At 36.5% G+C, this 19,931-nt stretch overlaps 1 protein-coding gene across 8 annotated transcripts in view; it reads right to left on the bottom strand.

Moving 5' to 3' along the window:
- LOC117404047 (electrogenic sodium bicarbonate cotransporter 1-like) overlaps positions 1-19,931 on the bottom strand; it is a 97,639-nt gene that overhangs the window by 26,906 nt on the left and 50,802 nt on the right. For all 8 annotated transcript variants that reach the window (XM_059005219.1, XM_059005290.1, XM_059005418.1 and 5 more), the window contains 6 exons: positions 16,467-16,624; positions 12,519-12,606; positions 9,500-9,654; positions 7,431-7,544; positions 6,323-6,497; positions 4,709-4,842 (listed from right to left, as the gene is read on the bottom strand). In XM_059005219.1, coding sequence (XP_058861202.1) covers positions 4,709-4,842; positions 6,323-6,497; positions 7,431-7,544; positions 9,500-9,654; positions 12,519-12,606; positions 16,467-16,624 — 824 coding nt within the window. The remainder of the gene's footprint in view (positions 1-4,708; positions 4,843-6,322; positions 6,498-7,430; positions 7,545-9,499; positions 9,655-12,518; positions 12,607-16,466; positions 16,625-19,931) is intronic.

The raw sequence follows: 19,931 nt of genomic DNA, 5'->3' as shown, positions 1-19,931 counted from the left end.
GAGAATACAGAAAGAAATAAACTAACAAGAGAAATATTAATTGTATAGTAAAGGTAACATGATAATTCTAGTTCTTCGTTAATACTTTCTGGCTGTACTGTTTTGAGATAGAAAATCCATTTTGCTTCACATTGAAGTAGTTTTTGATTCAAGTCATCTCCTCTACAAGTCTGAAGTAATCTTTGTATACCACAACATTAAGTCAGAAATGGAATGATTTACTTCCGCAAAATGTCTAGCCAGTGGCGAGAGCATCTTTCCTACGGGTGGCACTTTCATGTTCATTAATGCACACCCGTAGTTGTCTTTTGGTTTTACCAACATATTGCAAGTTAACAGGGCAAGAAATTAAATAAACTACAAAATCAGATGTGCAGGTAATGACTTGTGAAATCTCGTATTATTTGTTAGTTAAATGACTTGTAAAGGTTTTAGTTTTAATAACATTGTCACAAGCTGCACATTTCTAACATGGAAAGAATCAGTTTATCACTGTATCCCAGTTTAAATTTTTAGCTGTATCTTTAAAAGAATTGGCTTTAACAAGAATATCCCACATATTTCTGCCTCTATAGTATGTAAAGAGGGGCATGGATTGAAATATTTTGCTGACAATAGTATCAGTTGATAAGATATGCCAGTGTTGTCTAATAATAATCTCATGACTATGTATAGTAAAGGTCGTGCAACAAGTGGAAGAGAATTCTTTGTTGTTCTTATTCACATGAGGATTTGTATCTACGTTTTGAACTTTAAAAAGAGCTTTATCTAACTGTCACAGACGGTTCTGGCACGTCCCTTTTGTGCTACAAGTCATTAGATCCTTTTGCATGGAAGGCCTTGGTTGCAAGGGTGTGCGGTTCTTTGATGGACCCAGATTAAGTTAAAATGTGTTTGCCCACTGATGATGGGAATGAGAATGCAGTGATGGGAGCCCAGCTAACATGATTTAAGTTTTTGCAGGTATCAGGCTTTTAAAGACTGTCACCCACACTTGTGAGCAGAAACTGACCCAAGACTGTCACAGCTACTGGAAGCAAGCTGATCTTTGGCAAACAAATTGAACATTTGTGAAACTGCAACAAATATTGTAATGACTGTAATGTGTTTTAAGGAATTTAAAATTATTAGCAGATCTGTGTAAGGCCTGTGTGGAGAAGTTCATTGCATTGAAGGTCAGACTGACCTGCTGAAAGTTCCAAACCTCCCTTATCAGCAAAAGCATCTTTTTAAATTAGACTCAGAGCCTCAAAACATTCTGATCCAGCGAGAGCAGAATGGCAGAATCTATGGAGCACAGTTAATATGCTAGAAGCAATCGAACTAGGTTTGACTATAGTAAAAAAAAGTATTTAAATAAATAAGAAATCTAATATAATAACATTAAGTAAATGTATGAGCATATAAGGGCAGCAGTGTGGAGTAGTGGAGTAGTGGTTAGTGCTCTGGACTCTTGACCGGAGGGTTGGGGGTTCAATCCCAGATGGGGGACACTGCTGCTGTACCCTTGAGCAAGGTACTTTACCTAGATTGCTCCAGGAAAAACCCAACTGTGTAAATGGGTAATTGTATGTAAAAATAATGTGATAACTTGTAACAATTGTAAGTCGCCCTGGATAAGGGCGTCTGCTAAGAAGTAAATAATAATAATAATCATAATAATAATGAGCAGTCCTAATTTTTAATATTCAAGGTTGCATTTGCTGCTGAGCAGGTGCCTAAGTAAAAATTAGCCTCTTGCCTTCTGTGTATATCAATGAAGTAAAATAGAATTGCAGTTTATAAGAGATTGCTATATTGAAGTATCTGAATTAGAACTAAATGTTATAAAATAATTTAAGGTACAAACTGTAACTTTACATATACATTGAACCGATTTGTAACCTCCTTACCTGCCTGTAGTAAAAGCAGTGTTGGAAATGACTCATTGCTTTTGGCCAATGTAGCTGGGATTTTTTGATGGTCAGCGATTTAAAAGCCAAGATCCTCTCTATAATGAGAGATCTCATTAATATTAACGAACGGAAATACCTTTCGGATAACAGAAGATAGGAGTTTATCTTACAATAATCATTCTCTGTCTATAACAGAAATTAATTAGAACCTGGCAGGAAGAGATGGGAATGGAAAGCATAGGACATGTTAATATGTTAAGTTAGATATTGATTTGAAATAATGAGTATTGGAAAATGCTTACGATAGTGTTTCATATTAATCAACCCTAAAATTGGCAAAAAGCTGAGGTTGTCTTAAAACCTGCTTTAACTGGATTTTGTATGAACAGTGAAGAAGGTCAGACTTAGTTCAGTCACTATAACACCATGGCATTCTAATATATTAATAATAGCCTGTATTTAGATATAAATAACTGGACCTTCCATTACAATTTCTAGGGGTAACTGTTATACTGAAGTAACTTAATTAGAAATACATCTTATAATGCCATTTAAAGTTAAACTGTTGAAAGCACACAGTAAAAGTTTATTATAGCAGAAGCATGGCACTGACAGTATTGCAAACATATTGTTAAGACACATTTGCGATAATGTTCATTTAATTTAATCAATTTAAGAATTAGTTCAGTTTCTCCAACTAAACAAAAAGTATTTCAGACATTACAATATCAATTAAACTAAAGAATATAAATGTTTAACTTATATAAAGGTTTTTCTGCAGTAATAAACAGAGGTACTTATTTAGAAGAAACTGTAGGGTTTAAAAGTGAAATAAATAATTTTAAACTCTACAGTTTTTCTGTAAATGTTTGTCTCAGACACACAGTATAATTCTGGAAGGCTATTAGACCTTCAAAAAATAAAGCTTGGTCTTTGGCACCTCAAAGCAGGTTTTGGTGTTGGCTCTTAAAAGTGAGATTCACTGGTCGTCAGTTTTGAATCCAAGGTCTTTCAAAATTAACTCTCTTCATGATATCATAGAAATGAATGAACACTTGGCAGCCGAATGAGCATTCGATTTAGAAAAGTCATCTACAGTATCAGTCCTTAACAGATAGGTAGTGATTTTAATTGGGATAATGTTTGGGAGCCAAAAATGACTTCATGCAATGAATTTGGTAAAGTGCTTACAGTGGAGTTTCATATTAATAAAAAACACTAGGCTTGGCAAGTAAACAAGGTGTGTGGAAACCTGCTTGTGCAGGCAACTTTAGAAACAGAGAGAGGTCAGGCTTGGTCCAAGCATGGTACAAGTTAATACAAGGCTATTATATTTAACATGTTTTACTATAGCTTAAATTTAAATGGGAATAACTGAACTAACCACTGTATGCTTATTCAAAGGCTTGTGATAAACCCCTATAGTCTTTTTGTTCTACACTTTGTGAACACACATTTGTATACGAAGTTAAACTGACCCATTGACAACACACTGAAAAGGTAACATAATATGCAGCGAAGAGGGAATATATTATGCTCAGGTTAAAAGTGATTCACCTGGCTTTTTAGATAAAGGAGGAGTTGAAAAAAGAGAAGCTATGAGATCATGTTCCAATATTTTTGGAAAGAAGTTAGATCCAATTTGTTTTAAAAAGAGTTGACCTGATCCTTCTAGAGTCTAGACTATATCATTAACTCAAAGATAAGAACTGTCAAAACAGACTGATGATCAAATTTAATTGGGGACTCCTGATGTATTCATTGGAGGGACAATCCTATAAAACGGATTGCTGTTTGGTCGAAGTCAAATCTCTGCCTTTTGAAGACAGTTCTTATTTTTCAATATATCCTACACTATACTTCCATATACTGGAAGGTAAGCATATATTTGAATTTAATATCTCTTTTATATTGATGCATTGCTATAAGGTATAGGATTTATATTTTAGCTGTAGAGAGTGATATATTGAATCTTCTAGAACATAGTGGTGTGTGCCATAGAGTTTGTGTCATTTTCTTGATGATTAAAATGTTGTCTGGGCATATAGCACACCCAGTGCTCAAACAAAACAACTTACAGGGAGTTTAAAACATCTCTGTCCTCCTTAAACATCTCCCCTGAGTTTAAGAGCATATATATAAATAAAAAGAGTAGTGCGATTTCTGACATACCCAATCCCTTGGGTAATTCATAGATAGAAACTGGTCATACATTTTCTCCCATTTATGTGTGAAATATATATATATATATATATATATATATATATATATATATATATACACACACACACAAATAAAACGGGATAATGTTGAAATATATACTCCAAGATAATGCATTTCCTGTTAATGCTACAGAGATATGCCTTGACTTCACATCCTGCTCCAAGCCTGATCTAATCAGTGCCAATAGCTTGGCAAATTATCCACGCTTTTCTATAGCTAAAGATTTTAATTAACAATCATATCCGAGGCATCCAACTCTAAGTATCACCAGTGAGACGTATATGACAGGGCACTCAAGATTATATGAAAGATCAAAATAGGCCAAGCTCAAACTAGGCCAGATCAAATCATGCAAACTTCCTACTTCACATAATAGATTTTATGGATCATAAACCACTGTATACTCTCAATGCTTGTAACATCTCAGTGTTATTAAATCTAGGGCAATGTTTATCTATACTATTTTAACTATTTGTCATTTGGGAAGTTTAAAACATAACCAAGCTTAATAAATGCTTCTATGTAACCACATTTGACAACCTCGTTGGCTTCATTTAGAAATATATTTTAAAAAGGTGTTTAGTACTTACTTGCTGAAATTAAAGAGCAGCCTCTCAAAGACCAGTACAGGACCCGTACTGCTAAGGATAATGAGGGGCTGACCGGAGAAAAGGCAGAAGACAGCTCCAGTAACTGCTGTGCCCAGGAAGCTCTCCAACACACCCTGGAAGGAAGGGGACAGTGCATGTCAGCATTAATAAATAATGACATGTTGGGGAACAGCAAGTTACCCTGCACAAGAACAGTGTGTATTCCCTGCATGTAATCCTACCAGCAGGAGGGCACCAGTGGCTTCATGCTTGGCAGCCAAAGGGTTAGCAGTACATTTTACATGTAGTGCTCATTAAAGGGACATGAACACTTAATACAAGCAGGTGGCAATTGAGACTCCCTCATACTGTAGGTCTGTGCAAGAACACTTCCATCCAGGCCTGAAAGCTCCATTCAGACCTGGGTCTTTCTTCACTGGTTACCCAATTCAAATCCACCATCTTCAGAGGAGAAAGTGAATAAGCCTGCTCTACCACTTAGCCTAATCAAAAATAAAGTGCTTCTAATGGCATGAAAGGAATATATCGGTAGCTAAGAGATTTGTAGAATCATTTGATACGAGGACTGAGAAACTCCAAGTCCTAACAGACACAGATAAAAAGCGCTCCTTTTTATGCTTAAAGTAATGCATGTATTTAATGACATGCTAAGGAAGATGCATGGAATTTAAAGATGCATAAATATTCATTAATAAAGTGTTCCATATTTAGTTTAATAGTGTATATTATTTTAATATCTAGTCAATAAGTGTAATTGGTTTTTACTATTTAGCACCAGCTTTAATGCTTATCCGTAATGTCTAACTTAGGGGCTTAATACATTTGGATTCAATGTCATTTGTATTGTTACAAGCAATACCAGACACTGGAAAACACTTGCTGCCTTCAGGCCATGAAGATGAGAACAGAGAACAAAGCAAAATTTAAACAAAAGCTGAAGCAATATAGTCATCAATCTATCTGACACGTACATTACAGCAGGTACGGGCACAGACAGCTAAAATCACTAAGTACTTGCAAATCAGCTCAATTGTTTTAAGGAGGAGATGTAAGGAAAGTGTACTGTTAATTCCATTTGAGGTTAAAGCCATAATTTAAATGTTGCCATCAAACAATAAGCAGCTTTCTTTTTTGTTCATTTTTTTTCCTAGACCTTAAATAAACAACAATGGTATACATTAAAAATGATTTGCCTTGCAGATTTCTCTGTTGGACAAAAAGTTAATAAAACTACCACAAGGAGTCATAGCACTCTTAAAAGTAAGTAAAGCAGCCTGTAACAATAAGGATTCCTTTTGTAATGTGGATATCATGTTATTTGCAGTTCCTTTTTGCTCAAAATAGTTCAATCAAATCCACGGTTACTGGTACACACAGGCACTGCACTGGTATAACATCAATTTCAGTCTAATTGGGACCAACCACATAAAATCACACTAAAGGAAGTCAAGTGGTTATTATATTTCAGCAATGTTGTCTCAATTCTGTGTAATCTTCATACATTATAAAAGGTCTGGTGCCATGTAACCTGTTTCATTTTGCACAAGAATAACCAAAAACAGTAGCATCCCTTTTTTAAAAGCCTGAACTGACCTGCATATTATCAGTAGCATCTCCCAGCAGGCCTCCAAAAGTGATGGCATTGGTTACTGTTGCCAAATAGATGAAAAGTACTGCAGACAGGGACTGGATGCTTAATGCATCATAAAAGTCACTGGCAAAAAATGGGATTTTCCTCTTGATATCTAGGATTAGTCCCCCACAAAACCTAAAAGACAAAAATCAACCATTATAGTAACGGGGAGAGATGTACCTGGAGCATTTAACAATTTAACCAAGTATCCTTTTGAATGTCCCTCCAAACAAAAACAAAAAAACTAACTGTTCAAATTCGTCTACTAAACCAACCATAATAGAAAGAGAATGGAAGAATGCCTGTGGCGAAGGCGGTGTGGTATAAAGTTTGAATATAAAGTAGGCTGCTGTGGAGAAACCAATTTATCCAAACTAAAGGATGCCACCAGGTCTTGTGCATCCCTGTGAAAATATTTAATGTTATCTTGGAGAAGGATCCCATCCTTGAAACGAAGGGTAACCTTCTTAATGCAAAAACACTGTAATAGTTGTAGAATCAATCTTGTTGCCCCTTATTTGGTGCTAAAGTTTTATTGCTCTGTGTTTTTTTTTTTTTTTTTTATTTTTTTTTAACCACAGCAGGGTACTGACAATTCTTCTAATCACGTTTGGAGCCCTGCCCTAACTAAGGCCAGGTTTGGCACAACACAGATGGATGCACAGCCACTGAAACAATGAACGGGAACAGGAGTTTGTTCTGAAATATCTTGCCTCTGACGAAATTGGTTTAGTCACGAACATCAGGATTCATTTGAACAAAGACATGCTGGAAGGTTAATTACAGATATCGACACAGTCTACAGCTAATAGAATGCTATACGTTTTTTTTACAGGGATCAACACTTGACAGAGGCTCTGATGATATGACAAAAAAACGCTAAACCAAATCACTATTGTTTGCTATTAAAATGTTATTTTTAGTTAAAAAAAAAAGAATATAAATTACATATATATATATATATATATTACATATATACATACACACACCAGTATTTTAACTACACAATAGCTACTTGTGAAAATTGAGCAGACAGCTTAATTGATGGTCTTTTTTTGCACTGCTTACCTTCCAGTTTTTTTCAGCTCATCGCTCACATGATGTCCTCCACCTCCATGTCCCCCATCATGGGGTGTGTCCCCATTCATCTGCACGTTATCCCCTCCAGCGTACATGTTCTTTCTGTTCAGAGAGATGCACAGTGCATTCATTTATCTATTTTTTGTTAAATGAAAAGGTTGAGTTGAGCCAAAGCTCCGTTCATCATTTTTTTCTGACCAAGGTCCTCTCAATTACTTGGTAATCTGACACAGTAGTAGCCCTTATTTATAAAACAGGAAAGACGTGTCACAAACTAATTAACTAAACGGTGAACAGGATAAATGAAACCCATGCCTTAAACAGAAAAGACAAGCGGCATACATGTTTGATTAACAGTGAGGGATTGCCATTCTACTGTAATGTCAAGCTACCGTACATTACACACTCATTTTATGTGGCCCCATGCAGATCTTCAAAGCGTTTCTATATAAAAAAGGGACACACTGTAGTGTTAGCCATCCATCAGATGGAATCGAATGCAAAGTAATCCTATAAATCAGGATGCTTGTACTTCTTGGGTCTACCATGTCCATATCATCCACTGACCACACAACAAAAGGAAAGTTCAGAGACACAGCGGTACTTTCTGCGGTACAAAAGGTGCCCAATCTCCATATTATTTCAACAGAACAGTAATATCTGCATTACCCTAAAACATGGTCTGCATGTCTTACTCACGGGTCAGATTACATCCAAATGCTAACTTCTAGTAGTGTCATGAAAATATTTTGGATATAGCTTTTGTATGTTAGTGTCCTCATGATGATATAAGGGGTGTAATATGGTTCTGCCGTCACTAAATGCTCCACAGCAAATGCCTTAAGCAGCTCACAGAGTGAATGGTAGACAGATGTGACAGCCTGCTGTCACACAACCTGAGGCAGAGTGATAGGACACAAGGTTAATTTAATTAAATCAGTTTTCTGCTTTTAACATGCCATTAAATGAGGAATCAAGGTGATTCAATTTCCAAATGACCCCTGCATTACAGGTGAGGAACCTTTGATTTCTGGATGCTTAAAATGCAAGCTGTACTACACAGCAATGTTATAGCAGACATTTCATTCTAACTGTTGCTGTGCATGTAAAATGTTTGTCAGATAGATCACAGCTGTTAAAGCTGTTATACATTCTCTACTTTTTTAAATATACAGTACATGTAGGCATGAAGCCTGTATTTTCTTACATTTTCGTATATTGCAGTAGTTGACTTTCTCATTTTGTGATTAACCAGCAGCTTCACTAAAATTAAAAAAAGTTAACTAAATGTAGGCAGCTCAAAAGATATAGTCATAATTACAGGTTGTTCCAACATGTAGGTGTTTAAGAGAACGATTCAAGCACTTCTAGTTCTGACTAGCTTTCAAATTAGAGCTGTTTTTGTTGTTAAATTCTGAGCACAGCTGAGGAAGTCAATAGCTTGGGCTGCCATATACTGGCACTCTCCATTGTTGAAGAAAACAATCTGAGCTGTAACAAAAAACTCTACACAACATGTCCAGCACTTTGAAGTGTCCTCACTCTGTTTCATTAACGTGCACATTCTCCACATTGTCCTCTTCATCACACACACATCAGAACCTGCACAACATGCAAACATCGAGCAATGGCACTCTGATCATACACACACTTACCTTTTGTTTCTTTGCTCACAAGCCTCAATTTAACATTAGTCAATAATATATGAAACATCTGCATTTCATCTCAAAGCATCTGTAACCCTATTCCTTATTACTGTTGTTGTAAATTTCAAAATCCCGGCTGTGAACTAAATATGATGATACTGTCACTTTTCTAATTGTCTTTATTTTAGAGATGTGCCAGTTCAGCATTTTTCTCCTCATAAAAATCTGGATGTTATCCAATCAAATTTCTCAAAGAAAATGGCCTGAGGCGTGTTCAATCCGCATTGCTGTCCGGCAGAAAAGGGTGTGACTCGGAGGTCCTGATTCTTTATTCTGATTGCATTATTTTGGCCTCAATATCAGAAGATTTCCTACGCCACTCTTTGTGGATGCTTTTTTAAATATGTTTACCTCTTGTCTGATGATGGAAGAGATTTTGGAGGTTCTATCCTAATGGCAGGGTCCCATTCACCTGGTGGAAGAACAATCACCTCATCCAGAAACTCATCGATTCCAGCCAACAGGTCCTGCCTGTCCTTGGCTTTGTATGCAATGTCATGGAACACCTACACGCCATACAACAACACAAATGACTGAAGTGAAAACATGTCCTTGTTATATTGCTATGTGACTTCTTAAAATAGCATGGGCAGAGAATTAAGAAAGGGGTCTTATTCAGTTTATAGTACAAGTACAATTTTAAAGACAACATTGCCTATTTGTGCATTAAACAAATTAGTGAAAGAGCAGTGCAATGTAGTACAAAATCCATTCGAGGTAATACTTTATGCCTACTCATACAGTTGATGGGGTCTGGGTAAATGTTAACCCGTACTGTAAAACCATTAAATACTTGCCTTACAATACAGCCGTTTGGCAGACTGCCAAGCTGTATGCACACAATTGTGCCAAAAAAAAATACCAATAGGATAAAGACTTAAGGACGGTAGGAAGACTCATGGATGAATATATGCAATTCTGCTGATCAAAGAACTGTATGCAGTGTCAGACTGGGCTGGGCGAACAGGATAATGGCTAGTCATTTAAAACGTTATTATTTTATCTGAAGCCTTCATTATAACAGCAAAAACATTCAGGAACGGACATGTCCTATTCTCCAACTGCTGTCTTTCACCATCTCATAGGTAAAGGCAACCCTTTGAATTAAGCTGCAGTAAGAGAAGCACCCACTTCTAAAACACCAAGAAGTCATCATATATTCACATTGGAGGAGCGCTCTTTATGCAGCTTGATTTGTAAGCTGTAAAAGTTAACTTACTGTATCCTCCTTCACAGGGTTACATTCTCTGGGCAAAGTTTTTACAGGGAAGTTGCTAATTGTTTCAAAGTGTAATTTTAGGAAATCCTGTTTTTGTGACGGTTTGCTGTTTAAACTGCTGTGTTTGTTTCTGTACACTAAAGGGCGCAGCTGAAAAGTAGATGGATAGCTTGCTCAGTTAAAACGGAAAATTATTGCCCAAGTGATATGGTGCTTTAAAATCCAAATGGAAATTGTTTTACAACAGGAATGTACATACAGCAACAAGAATGGGAAAGACAGACAGAAAGAAACATACAAGACAGACAAGTTAATAGTAGGTGTACAAATAGCTACCAGCAAATTAAGCTTGTCTTTTTATTTATCAATGCAGAAGAGATTTTAGGAGCTTGTCATGTTCTTTTTTTATCCTGAGATACAAAATTTATAATGTCAGTGGGTCTGGTCAAAACTTTGAATTGCCCTTCACAACTTTTGAACCACTGATTCGATAAATCTACAAGTTTTCTAATAAAAAGCAATAGATTTTGTTAAAAGCTGTGCTGAAATGACCCTTAGGTGTCCCGATTGGTCACAGAAAGATACAAAAAGCAAGTTGCTACAATTGTTTAGTTTTTCGACTGCAACTACTGAAAAACATTAGAAGGTTGTTCAAACATGTACTAACCTTTATTAATTAAGTTTATAAAGTGTATACATAACAAAGGCAGGTGTCTGCATAACAACTGCACACTTGTATGTACTGACTGACACGATGTTTGGCTAATTGTAAACTGTAGCTGACCCTTTTCTCTGCATATAGCTGATAATCTCTTAACAGCTACTGACTAGCTCTTAGTAAACACATGGCTGTAGCACAGTAACACTGACACTCTGACCATGGAAGATAAAGAGATTAAATACTGAGGCAGAGTACAAATGACTTAAAATAATCCTTTATACCTATATATCCTATTATGTGCGTTCTCTATTTTTCTCTACTGTTGTATCTGCTTAGAGAGGTATTTACTGTGCTTACTATTCAAGCAAAACGTCCATTTTTATTATTAGAAATGACCTCTAGGTGTGTGAAACAGTCACTGATGCCACCTCTGCTACTGGGTTATTGGTAAATATTGTAACAACCTGGCAGTCTGCGCTAACTAAATGGAATTGTTTTGCTGTTCGGACGCAGAGAGATTGTTAAGCAGCACGGAGCATGGAACACTCCAGAGTCTTTAAGATTCAAATAAGGAAGCTCGAGCTGGCAACAGTAAAAACGGCAGAAGGGTTTTGGTTCTTGTGCGAGAGAGAGAGAGAGGAGTCAAAGACAGTATTACATCCAGTAGAACTTAAAAAGAGGGACATCAGTAACCAGCGAGGTTTATTATTTTGGGAGGCATGGGTCACGGCTGACAGTGACTAAATAAATACAGTACCTGTAAATGATAAACCATGAATTCAAGAACTGCAGTCCCTGTCTCTGTCTGTCTTCATGTTCACTCAACGTTACAATATATAATGATCCAAACAGATAAAACATTAAATACTGTATTATTAAAATGTAGTTTTTATAAAGGTATCCCTTTATAAAAAGTAATGTCAATATTTAACTCATTTTTTATAACCTCTCGGATAAACAAAAATGTTGCCTTGAATTGATTTTGAGGGTTGCATTGATTTGAAAAAAAGAAAGAAAAGAAACTGGGGCTGTCGCTAAAAGCTTTTCCTGTCAGGTTCGTAAATACTGTAGGACTCAGTTATGTCGTACAGTCTACTCTAGGAACAAAAGTGTCTTAAGCCATGAAAGCTGTTACAGGATATAACAAAACTAATTCAATTACTGGTACCTGACATGATGGTGCCAATAGGAATCTGGTAAAAGGAAACTTATTTTGCTAATAAAACTGATCAGGGCAAAGGCAAAATAAATTACCATTGGCTTCTAATGTGGGACAGTGGGTTAATAGAGACCTGGGTTGGAGTTGACTTCAATTCCGCTATTAGTGTAAAGAAATATCACACAATTTGGAACTGCACCTACAGAGGTACCATTAAAAAGAGGAGCACATCATTGGATAAGCATGGTGACTGACTGCTCTCTCTTCCCTCTTTAAAGACACGTCAGTGCGAAGCGCTGCCAAACACTACAACTACTAGCTCTGGACTTACCTCGTCCGACATGAGAGTGGCAATGGCTCTCCCGATTTCATGGTAAGACTTGGCTTTGCCTTTGGGTCCCAGCAGGATAAAAAGGAATCTGATAGAAAATAAAGTGTTGCCACAATTAAAATGTGATGTCCTCACACAATAGATATGTGTACTATTTCCTTATCACAAGGGGCTGCTTAATATTGTACTGCCAAAAAGTTAATGTGTGCCTCTCTTTTATCATCAGCCAAAACTACTGAACATGTAGAATGCTTAACATTTGGTGTGCATTTTATTTTCAATATATTTGTATCTCATGTGGCTCGCAATGACTCAAGGTATGGGAGTACTTCTGTCATGGATCACAGTGTCATTTGGCACACAAAGACAACCACTGATAACCAACAAAAAGAAAAGGAAAAAGGATTCTATTGAATACAGTTTCTAAAAATGTCTGTGTGGATACAATGTGGGATTCTTTCATCTACAGAAGCAAGAGGGAGACAGAGAGAGGCTTTCTTACCGGGACAAATACAGTAGCTAAAACACAGCAGCTAGATGAAATCAGCTTAAAGTTTAAAAGCCCCTAATGTTTTAAAATACATCCTCCTACACTTTATTAGATCTTTAATATATGTCTTTCTTGAAACAAGTCTAAAGTAAGCCAGCATAGAGCAGCCTTTTCATTCGTGTTGGTCTGCTCCTGCACTGTCCTTTATTTGCTGGAGCCCATTCCAGTTAGAATTATACCTAACACATGTTGTGCCATCCTGCTTTACTGAAAGTGTGAAACACTGATAGGCACAATGTTTGTCCAGCAAAGACAGTACTATTTGAGAACCATTATTGACTGGACAGTTGCTCTATATTGAGATACCTGGAGGTTTTTCAGAAAACCTATTATTAATGATAATGATAACTGATGCTAATTCAGTTAGTTACTTCACCTTTTCAACTAAATACTGTGTTTGCCTGTAAATGTAAGGTTACACCATTCAGATGTACAGTACATGTATGATATGAAAGTTTACAAACGAGAGGAGGCCATTCGGCCCATCTTGCTCGTTTGGTTGTTAGTAGCTTATTGATCCCAGAATCTCATCAAGCAGCTTCTTGAAGGATCCCAGGGTGTCAGCTTCAACAACATTACTGGGGAGTTGGTTCCAGATTCCCACGATTCTCTGTGTAAAAAAGTGCCTCCTATTTTCTGTTCTGAATGTCCCTTTATCTAATCTCCACTTGTGACCCCTGGTCCTTGTTTCTTTTTTCATGTCGAAAAAATCCCTTGGGTCGACATTGTCAATACCTTTTAGAATTTGGAATGCTTGAATCAGATCGCCGCATAGTCTTCTTTGTTCAAGACTGAATAAATTCAATTCTTTAAGCCTGTCTGCATATGACATGCCTTTTAAACCAGGAATAATTCTGGTCGCTCTTCTTTGCACTCTTTCTACAGCAGCAATATCCTTTTTGTAGCGAGGTGACAATAACTAAAACACAGTATTCTAGATGAGGTCTAACTAATGCATTGTAAAGTTTTAACATTACTTCTCTTGATTTAAATTCAACACTTTTCACTATATATCTGAGCATCCTGATGGACTTTTTTATAGCTTCCCCACATTGTCTAGATCAGGGGTGTCAAACTCAGTTCCTGGAGGGCCGCAGTGTCTTCTGGCTTTCATTCCACCCGAGCTCTCAATTACTTAATTGGTCTAATGATTTGATTAACTGGACACATTTAACACTTCTCTTCAGGCCTCAAAATGTTTCACAGGTAGTGTACCTTGAGTCAAGTGCATTTTTAAAACCATCAACTGTAAAACAACTTGAAAAATATTAAATATGTCAAATTGAACAAATAATTAGATCAATTATGTTAATTGAGAGCTTCCGTTGGAATGAAAACCAGAAGACCCTGCGGCCCTCGAGGACTGGAGTTTGACACCCCTGGTCTAGATGAAGACATTTCTGAGTCAACATAAATTCCTAGGTCTTTTTCATAGATTCCTTCTTCAATTTCAGCATCTCCCATATGATATTTATAATGCACATTTTTATTGCCTGCATGCAGTACCTTACACTTATCTCTATTTAATGTCATTTGCCATGTGTCTGCCCAGTTCTGAATGCTGTCTAGATCATTTTGGATGATCTTTGCTGCTGCATCAGTGTTTGCCACTCCTCCTATTTTTGTGTCGTCTGCAAATTTAACAAGTTTGCTTACTATACCATGTCAGATGCTTTGCTATTATCCATTGTCGATTTTACATCCTCAAAAAAAATCAAGCAGGTTAGTTAGACACAATCTCCCTTTCCTAAAACCATGCTGACTGTCTCCCAGGATACTGTTACCATATATGTAATTTTCCATTTTGGATCTTATTATAGTTTCCATAAGATTACATATAATATAAGTCAGGCTTATTGGTCTGTAGTTACTTGGTTTGGTTTTGTTTCCCTTTTTGTGGATCGGTATTACGTTTACAATTCTCCAGTCTGTCGGTACAACCCCTGTGCCAAGAGACTGTTGCATGATCTTGGTTAGCGGTTTGTAAATAACTTCTTTCATTTCTTTGAGTACTATTAGGAGGATCTCATCCGGCCCAGGGGATTTGTTTATTTTAAGAGCTCCTAGTCCCTTTAACACTTCTGCCTCAGTTATGCTAAAGTTATTTAAAACAGGATAGGAACAGGTTGACATGTGAGGCATGTTGTCCGTATCCTCCTTTGTAAAAACTTGTGAAAAGTAATCATTTAATATATTTGCTATTTTTTTCTCTTCTTCTATGATTTTGCCATTTGTAGCTCTTAGACATTTAACCTCCTCTTTGAATGTTCTCTTGCTGTTATAATAGTAGAAAAACTTTTTGGAATTGGTTTTAGCCCCCTTAGCAATGTTCATTTCTATCTCTCTCTTGACCTTTCTAACTTCCTTTCTGACTTGTGTTTGCAGTTCCAAGCACTATTTCTGTGTACTTTGTTTTTGGTCCCTTTTAAACGCTCTGCAAAGTGCCTTTTTTCGCTGAATATTTTTTTTAATTGATCTATTAAACCATTTTGACCATTTTGTTTTAGATTTAGATTTGTCTACTTTTGGGATGTAATTGTTTTGCGCCTCTAGTACTACATTTTTTAAAAACAGACACCCTTTTTCTGTGGATGTTTTCTCTATTTTACTCCAATCTACTTCTGTTAGTCTCTGTTCATAGTTTGCCTTTCTAAAATTGTAAAGTTTACTTTAGTCATTACTTTTTGGGTTTTAAAAATCACTTCAAATGAGACCATGTTGTGGTCTGAGTTTGCCAATGGTTCTCTGACCTCTGTTTTAGTTATTCTGTCTTCGTTGTTTGAAAAGGCTAAATCAAGGCATGTCTCCCCTCTAGTCGGTGCCTTGACAAATTGCATTAGGAAGCAGTCATTTGTCATTTCCACCATTTCAATTTTGTCCGTCGTGCTCCCCACCGGGTTTTCCCATTTTATATGGAAGAAGTTGAAATCCCCCATTAGTATGGCTTCTCCTTTGCTACATGCATTTCTAATGTCATTGTATAACAGATTATTTTGCTCAGCGTCTGAATTTGGCAGTCTATAGCATGCTCCTATTATGCCCTTTTAATTTGTGTCCATTATTCTGACCCATATCCGTTGTTTTCTTCATCCAGATTTAACACCTGGGCTTCAAGACTATTTCTTATGTATAGCGCTACCCCTCTGCCTCTTCTGTCCTGCCTAATACAAATGTGTATACCCCATCCACACTGCCTCACTAATGCGCCATCAACATTCATTGAAACCACTTGATTGCCATTTACTTCAATCACAATAGCATTTTCAAAATGCATTATTGAAGTGATAAGGGTATTAAATTGACATCTTATTGATCGATTCGAATTAGTTTAATTGCCCAATGAATCCCCCCATACTTCTGACCAAATGTAATCCCTTTCTTTTCCATAATCCTCCTACCTGGTCGGTACAGGAACTTCAGTCAGGGCTCCCAACATTACTGCTTGCTGAAGACGCACAAAAGCAACGAAGGGGCTGTCCAGGAAATCCACCTCGCCTACCAGCACATTGGAGGCCTCAGCATCCCGGGGAAGCTTCTTCATGAACTTGTTTTTCAGCTGGGTAGGTAAAAGAAACAGTCAGAAACTTCCAAATAAACAATCGAGATAGCTGTGTAATTGAAAACATAATCATGCGTACTTGAGGTCTGTTTATAGCAGGAAAACATCCGGTTAGAGCACTTGTTTAGGAAAGAAATGGCTGTTCAAATAAATAAAGAATGAGGGAACTGTAATTTTCAAACCTCAAGTTTCAACAGTTACATTAATAATTAAGCTCCCCATTCAAGAAAAAAAAATGAAAGTAGGTTTGAGAGTGGCAGATATTAGTTTTACAAAAAGGTCATTATGTTCAGCCAAAGCAGATATCAATCTCACATTACAAAGATGTGTGCTGGTCATTTTTACGCATGTACTCTTCACAACAAAGCTTTTCATAACTAGGTTCTTATTGTCTGTTCCAATACACACTGAAGAATACCATTTACACAAAGTTAGTGCAATTCATCCTTCAGCTTTAACATACAAAACGTGTATTACTGGATTGTGGCACTGTACAGACCTCTCAATTATTTTATCCTAAAACTGTAACTTTAACAAAACTGGATAACTAACCCTCTCTCTCTCTCTCTCATTGGGTTGCAATTAAACATGGTGACATATCTTAACAAAAATGTAACAAAAAAAACCCTCTAAATCTTATTCTCACAGCTAAGCCTGCATTTCTTTCTAACAACAAATCGTAAATCATTTATCAAAAGCAAAATAGTTTGTTACTCAATCTCCCACTGCTGTATAACCTGTTTCCATGAGGCCTCAACAAAGTTGGTCTCCCTAGCAAAAGCATTTCCATGGCAACCTCTCAGCAGGGACACCGGAGCCAGGGGGCCAGGGGGGCAGTGGCCCCCTCACTTTTAAAAGTAGGGGGAGTGGGGCGATGCCTCCTCACTTCTTGACAAAAGAAACATGTGCCAGGCACTTGTATACTATCCCAATGACTAATGCTACTGCTGACCACAGGTTTTCGTGCCTTCAACGAATGAAAACTTATCTATGATCATCCATGAGAAAGGTAAAAGTGCAGTCTAAAAATAATATTTTCATTTATTCCTGAAAACCGAATAAAAACCAAAAACGCGTTGTACAGTTTATTGAATTACCTTAAGATGAAAAGGTCAAGCTTGCAGTTTAAATGCAAGAATCCTGATCAGAAATTTGGTCAGTATAGTCATTCATTACTAAGTATTCCATGCTGGGGGATCACACTGGAACCCTGTGGTAACTAAAGCAGCATGATACCCAAGATACTAACAGAGCAGCTCTGTTCAGCTGAGGTATTCAGGCTTATATCAAATAGGCTTGACATAATACATAAATGGTTCCTGCTAGTGTAAATTAAACTCTGTCACTGACCGAATATGACTTCATTAACCCCTGGGCCAAAAGCAGCTGGGTTTTAAGTATGTTTGCGGTAGGAGACATTTAAACTGATAATACTATCAGCTCTCGAAAGCACGAAAGGACAGAAGGTGTTTTTTTGTTTTTTTTATGGGGCTGACTTGAAAAAGTAAGACAAAATCATTTCATTAAGCCTGAACCAATGCATGAATTCATTGCAAGACATTTCTTTTTTAAGTTTCGAAATAGTTTAGAGGATAACTTGTTCCATTATACTTTGCTCATTAGACTAAGCTTTTAAGAGAAATCCTTAAAGCCTGTTTTTTTTCTATTATTATTATTTTTTTTTTAATCAGTGATGCGATTTCTTTTAGTTGTTTTGAGTTTGTGTTGCTCTGTCAAATAATAAAACTTAAAATGTTCCACAGCTTGCAAATCAGTACATTCTGAATAGGTTCTAGACTGACCTAATTTCCAGAATCTTGTTAAATCTAGCTCATGTCTGAACAAGCAAAGGAACAGTAAAGACTAGACCTTATAAACTATAATATCCCAGGACCTGGTGGTAACATTGCATTTTAAACAAGAGAAATGTGCTACAAAAAACATAATAATATAGAAGGCATTTTCTCCACAGTGTTACAAAGATTTTAATTATATTACATTTTATTGGAGTAAGCACAACAGTCACAAACTGTTAGCTTCCATGCTGTGGGGGCTGTATTTAGTGATAGAAAACAAGGACTTTGAATCACAAGGTGACCAATATTAGGACATGGGGTAAGGTGAAATAGGCTGCAATACAGCAACATTTACATAAAGCACATTTGTATTAACTTGAAACTATTATAAGAGACTCAAACCCATCAAATGAAGCTATAAAAGAATCTCCTTTACACTTAAACAAGATGGCATCATCCTCACTGTATTGTATTGTAAAATAATAGTTGGTAAGGTTAATAAATGATAATGCTGGCATGCCTAACCAAGGAATGCATATCACTTATTGCAGTAGTCTCCGATTGTTGCAATCAGCCCTCAGAATCTGAACAGCCTTTGTCCCTGCTTTACAAGGACATCAGGGTATAAAAATGTAATCTTTTCAACAGGTTCATGTTGTACAGTACAGTACATTTATCAAAAACGTGTAGAAATTGTACAAGGACACGTTTGGCACAGCCTTTCTATAAGATAGCTATTAAACAAACTGTAAACAGATCTTAGTTTTCTGGACCAGGAATGCTTAGTCTAACAGCCAGCCTCGGTTTTAAGTGTTGTTTTAATGCTGGGTCAACATACATCAATTTTATGACCCTTATTTTTAAGTTCAAGATCATACACAGTTTTGTTTGAATTGTCAATAAAAAGAATTACAAGATGTTATGAGGTTACACACAGTACAGTACATGCAGTTACAAATAACGTAACAATTTACTCAACACACAACTATTAGAGATGTGTGTTTAAAGTAACCATAAAAGAAACAAAACAAAACAAAAAAAAAACAGTTGACAGTTTCTTAACGGGTCCTAATGGATTTGTCGTATTTTAAAATGGGTGTCAATAATACCTGTTACTTTCCTACTTCAAATACCAGTATCAATCACACTGAACCATGTTTTATAAATAACAGGTTTCATGGTGTTCTAATGAAGAACACTTAATCTGATAAATGGTTCCAACTCCTCAAAGCACACATCCCTTTCAGATGTGTCTCCAGTTTGAATACCAGTGCTATCTTGTCATTGTTTTTCACAGAACACTTGTGTGTATGAACTGATAACACATATCAGTGCTTTACATCCTGTTTGGAAAAACACTCCTGCTGCTAAACAATAACTGCAATTAACTAATTGTGAAAATTAATCTTCTATCATAGTTTTATAGCTCTGCTTCATTGAAGAAAAGCAAACACACAAAGTTTAAACCTAAATCTTATGCCACAGATTTTAGACACATGCTAGCGTTT

This window comes from Acipenser ruthenus, chromosome 1 (assembly GCF_902713425.1).
Source record: "Acipenser ruthenus chromosome 1, fAciRut3.2 maternal haplotype, whole genome shotgun sequence".
Classification (NCBI taxonomy): domain Eukaryota; kingdom Metazoa; phylum Chordata; class Actinopteri; order Acipenseriformes; family Acipenseridae; genus Acipenser; species Acipenser ruthenus.
Note: the sequence above shows the minus strand (reverse complement) of the source record. Positions and strands in the feature narration are given on the sequence as shown.